A 5,116-nucleotide genomic window follows, 5' to 3' on the forward strand; every position below is an offset into this window, starting at 1 on the left:
ACACACACACACACACACACACACACACACACACACACACACACACATCTCCTCAGTGGAGTTTGGTCTCACTGTGGGCTCCTGTCAATGATGGTTTGCAAAAGGGCCCTTGGGTATACACGACTGGTAAGGAGCAAGTTTAGCTTCTCCAGTGCTGGGATTGTCCCCTCTCCTACTCCAGAGTGCACATCGTGATGGAGACCCCTCTTGAGAAGGCCCTGGCTACCATGGTCAGCACTTTCCATAAATATTCGGGGCGAGAGGGCAGCAAGCTGACCCTCAGTAGGAAAGAACTGAAGGAGCTGATCAAGACAGAGTTGAGTCTTGCAGAGGTAGGTGACCATTCTCTCTCCCCGCCACACGTTCTGAGCACTCCTTCTGGGAGATACCCACCTACTTTCAGGGTATTTTAGTCTAAGCAAGGGTCAGGATGTCTGCAGGGCCAGAGACAGAGGACGGGTGGACATCTCTGACTGCCAGGCCGCTATATCTCTGCGCTGGAGGAGAACTGGTTGCGCTGAAAAGGAGTCTGGGTAGACTCCTGCCTGTGGGAGGCCGTAGAATCAGGCAAAAGAGTCTTTGCTGAGAGGTTGCATAGCCTGTGTTAGGGATCTTGAGGGTTTGAGGGATGGGGGATGCCAGGTTTGGCTGTGTACAACTCAGTGACATAGATCCTTCTTGATTCTCCTCTGTGCCTGGCACAGCCAAGGTCCTAAATGACGTTGATAAGTAAATTAACAGGCTAATTGTGAGCATGGGGTAGGAAGGAGAGAGCACTGATTCTGATCAGATGGACATGATAGGAGAGGTCACTGGCTGACGTGAAGGTCTATGAGATAGAACAACTGAGCCTCGAAAACATCAAAGACCTTGTCCATTGGGTTGAGTTGGGATTCTAGGCCTCTGCACCAACCTCCTATTGATCTTTACAATAAAGTCCTGAATCTCAGTGTCCCACTTGGAGGGAAGGTTCTTGGAGTATGTCCATGGACAGGGTTGAAACAGGTGTCACAGTTCCTAGGCCTGTTTGTGGCTTCCTCAAGGCATCTGAAGGTTAACATTGAATATACATTTTTTTTTCTTTTTGAGACAGAGGTTCTTTATGTAGCCTCGGTTGTCCTGGAACTCCCTCAGTAGTTCCTTACCAGGCTGGCCTCCAACTCACATAGATCCCCCTGCCTCTGCTTCCCGAGGGCCACCACACCTAGCCTGACAGATACACATTCAATGCCAGAAACCATTCTGTTTTCCTGGAGGGTAGAGGCAAGGGCCTCTGGCCCATTGGTACTAATTACTGGGGACCAGGAGCATGTCACAGAGAAGCAGCTTCCAGCATCATGGGCATCAACCTCCTACCTCCAAGGGAGACAACAGAGGGCAGGGTCTGCCTGTCTGTGTTTTCTTGTTCTACCCTAAGGCTCTGTCTTCAACATCCTAGTGGACCCAGGGTGCAGGGACCAAATGGGAGGACATCGGGTGCCAGGTTGTCCTGGGGGGAGGGGACATGCTGGCCTCTCAGATCCAGTGATCTTAGAGAAAGTTGTGATGTCTGGGCCGTTTCTCAGCTTGGCTTACAATCCGGGCAGGCTAGGTATGGGGCTTGGATGATGCTCCAGGCCTCAAGCTGTTCTTAGTGGGTATTGGTGTACATTATAGATTATTGTCTCTCTGCACGGGAGGATGTCCCAGGGGCAGGGGGTACACTAGCCTTCCTACTGTAATTCATTTGGAATCAGTTCTCAGGTCACTGACCCTGATTTGGTGTCAGGTCCTGTGGTAAAGGTGGGTTTGGGCTGAACTGCTGAGCAGTCTCCTCCCCTTGGGCCCTTGCAGAAGATGAAGGAGAGCAGCATTGATAACCTGATGAAGAGCCTGGACAAAAACAGCGACCAGGAGATTGACTTCAAGGAGTACACCATGTTCCTGACCACGCTGTGTATGGCCTACAACGACTTCTTCCTGGAGGACAAGTGACAGGTCCTCTCTACCTTCAGCGGCAGCGCCTCATCCCGACCTCTGATCTCTGCAGCTTCTTTAACTGCCCCCTCCTGTGGTCCCCTTCTCTGTCTCCCAGATGGATTATTCCAGCAGGGAAATAAAGCCCTTTCCTTTGCGCTGGTGTTGAGGTGGTTTGTTTCCCTTGTCTGAGGCAGGGGAGAACAGACATTTGCATGGATCCGTGTCAGGCCACACACAGGTGGTCTATGGGCACAGAGGCTGGGCTCTCACTGCACAACGCTGGCTGTCCTCTGCCGTGGGCATTGTTGAACTTGTCCTGGCTTTGTTCTGCACTCCTGTAAAATAACAAAGCTGCCCAGACAGCAGAGATTCAGGGAAAACAATGAGGAAGAGCACTCTGGGAGTGAGAAGGTCAGAGCGGCAGGCTGTGGCTACCAGTGCAGTGACGGCCCAGCAGGTCTGACTCAGAGTTAGCCCAGTGAAAAAGGGAGCCCGAGCTGCTGCCGTCCTCCCCACCCGGCCTGGAGCAGCCTTCCCACTTCTCACAGAAGGGTGACTTCAGCAGGCTGCTCCCTCCCCCTCCCCCGCCAACTTCCTCTTCTCAAGACTTCTTCCGAAGAAAATGTTCAAAACTTTCCCCTTACGATGAGTAACCTAAGGATGCTCACTAGGCTTGGCTCCACTGTGGCACATTAATGTACACACTGCTCTAAGGATGAAGTTCTAGGCAGCGAGCGGGAGGAGTCAAGTGGTGGTGTTAGAAATTTATTGTTCGTGGGGGATGGTGTTTGAAATATTTTAGACTGTGCCCCACCCCCTTTTTTGAGACGGAATCTTATATCGCTCAGTTTGGCTCAAAAATCTGCCTTCTGGGATCGATATAGCCCCGAGTATTATAGACCAGCGGTTCTCAACCTTTCACAGGGGTCGCCTAAGACCATCGGGAAACACAGACATTCACAGTGTGATTCATAACAGTAGCTAAATCGCAGTTATGAAGCAGCAACGGAAATAATTTTGTGGTTGGGGGTCACCACTGAGGAACTGTACTAAAGGGTCGCAGCACTAGGAAGGCTGAGAACTATCTCAGACAACGTGGTAGACTTTTGGTTGCTTCCCCTCCCTCACTTGGAGGGGCAACGCCATCGGTGAGGCTCCCACTTCCTCTCACACTGGTGCTAACTTGAAGGACACTTTGCGCTCAGGCTGACAGGAGGTCCAGCACACAAGCCTAAGTCACGAGTGCCAGAGGGCAAATTAAACTACAGAATTAGCGAAGACGCGGTGCCTCCAGCTTGTACTGGTCTCCTCTGGGCCCCGTCAGGGTCCGCTAGGCTTCCTCATCCCGCTTCCCGCAACAGAGGCTTGGAAAGTTTAGGGGGCTGGGGCGTGTGTGTGGCTGGCCTCAGGCGCTGGGTGGGGCTGGGGCGGGCCGGCACTCCCTGGGCGGGCCTCACCCGTGCTGGCCCGCTATAAGGCCAGCCGGACTGCGACACAGTCCACCTCCTCGGCCACTCCTTTGGCGCTTTGCAGTCTTCGGCGCGGTGAGCTCTCGCTGGGGCAGCCCCTGGTTCCTCTAGGGTCGGTCCACTCCTGGGCTGGGTGTCAAGCCACTTCCTGCCCCAGTCAGCTCCGCGGGCTCCGCGGGCTCCGCGGGCTCCGCGGGTTCCGCGGGTGGTCTGCATCGGGATTCCGGTCTTCCGAGCCGAGCCGAACCCCCGGGAGGCAGGGATAGCCATGATCAGCGGGGCTGTGCCAGACAAGACCCGAGGCTAAGGCATCCCTATGGGGCGGCTCCCCAAGTTTGCCTTCCTGGGGTGCGGGAGGGCTTGTCCTGGGTGTGTCAACGCCGTCGCAGTGTGTGGCCCTGTCTGGAGGTGTCCAGGGGCAGCCTCCATCTCCTCCCTTGCTCAGTCACATGTCCCAGTTTTCTCGCCATGGAGGACAGAGCTCAGACACCTGAAAGCTGGTTCCATCCTTTCACTCCTCGCCCCAGTTTCCCTGGCTGCCACCTGTGTTGGCTAGGGGCTAGCTGCTTCAGGCAGGTTGTCACCCGGCTTAGGGGGTGGTGGGAGGTCTCTGCTACCAGCAGCACTGAATTGCGCCTCTGTCAAACAGCTTCTTCTAGCCCAGTGGTCAGCCATGGCATGCCCCCTGGATCAGGCCATTGGTCTTCTCGTGGCCATCTTCCACAAGTACTCTGGCAAGGAGGGTGACAAGCACACCCTGAGCAAGAGGGAGCTGAAGGAGCTGATCCAGAAGGAGCTCACCATTGGCTCTGTGAGTACCCGGGCTCCCCCTCCCTCTTGTCCTTCCCAGTTCCTGCTCTGACTTCCCTTGGAGGGAAGCCTGCATGCTCCCAGCCTGCTGTCCCTGAGGGAGGAGCGGGGACTGAGGACAAGAAATCAAGGCACACGCAAGCTGAAGGTCACAATGGTCCTGATGAGCAGAGCCACTTAGATGAGAGAGGCTTCCAGGGAAGGGAAAGGGATCTGGGGTGCTGGCCTCCCCTGAGTGTGGACTTGTTCTAACATATTAGAAGCTGGAGGATGCTGAAATCGCAAGGCTGATGGATGATCTGGACCGCAACAAGGATCAGGAAGTAAATTTCCAGGAGTACATCACCTTCCTGGGGGCCTTGGCTATGATCTACAATGAAGCTCTCAAATAAAATGGGAAGGTGGAGCTCCCTCTGGGGGCGGATCGCAGTCAAATCCAGTGGTGGGTAATTGTACAATAAATATTTTGTTTTTGGTACATCTACTCATGCGTTCTGGCTTCCCACTGATTTCCAGTTGCTTCCTGGCTTGCTGATGAACTCACCATTGGGTGGTCTCAGCCACGGTTAATCTCTGGCATTCATTGACCCACCTGGACAAGGTCTGCTAGGACTCTCATTGGGCATCAAAAAGGTGCTTCCTCTAGGCAAAGCCAGCTTAAACAAGGGCTCAAGTGATCTCCAGGAGAGAGGGCCTGCTGTGTGATAGAGTTAGGGGCCTCCAGGGCTGCAGTGGTCCAAGCTGTCTCCTGGGAGTTGTGCTCTGGTCTGGGTGTGGTGGAAGGGGAGTGCATGGACCCTGACACTGGGCAGTCTACCCTTTCACTGTGTGCTTGTGTGTTTTATGAGGAAAGGCCAAGGAGCCTGAGGGGACCGAGG

General features: G+C 54.4%; 2 protein-coding genes across 2 annotated transcripts; both read left to right on the plus strand.

Annotated features, from left to right (window-relative positions):
• Positions 1 to 175: 175 nt before the first annotated feature.
• S100a5 (S100 calcium binding protein A5) lies at positions 176 to 1,974 on the plus strand. Its single transcript, XM_055615442.1, has 2 exons — positions 176 to 332; positions 1,834 to 1,974. Exons 1-2 carry the CDS (start codon positions 195 to 197, stop codon positions 1,972 to 1,974), a joined length of 279 nt encoding a protein of 92 aa, XP_055471417.1. The 5' UTR covers positions 176 to 194.
• A 1,434-nt stretch (positions 1,975 to 3,408) lies between these two features.
• Positions 3,409 to 4,722, plus strand: LOC129682974 (protein S100-A6). Its single transcript, XM_055615579.1, has 3 exons — positions 3,409 to 3,503; positions 4,078 to 4,239; positions 4,499 to 4,722. The coding sequence occupies exons 2-3, from the start codon at positions 4,102 to 4,104 to the stop codon at positions 4,628 to 4,630; spliced, it is 270 nt and encodes an 89-aa protein (XP_055471554.1). The 5' UTR covers positions 3,409 to 3,503; positions 4,078 to 4,101; the 3' UTR covers positions 4,631 to 4,722.
• The last annotated feature ends 394 nt before the right edge of the window (positions 4,723 to 5,116 follow it).

This window comes from Psammomys obesus, unplaced genomic scaffold (assembly GCF_907164565.1).
Source record: "Psammomys obesus unplaced genomic scaffold, mPsaObe1.curated_primary_1811, whole genome shotgun sequence".
In the NCBI taxonomy this organism is placed as follows: Eukaryota; Metazoa; Chordata; class Mammalia; order Rodentia; family Muridae; genus Psammomys; species Psammomys obesus.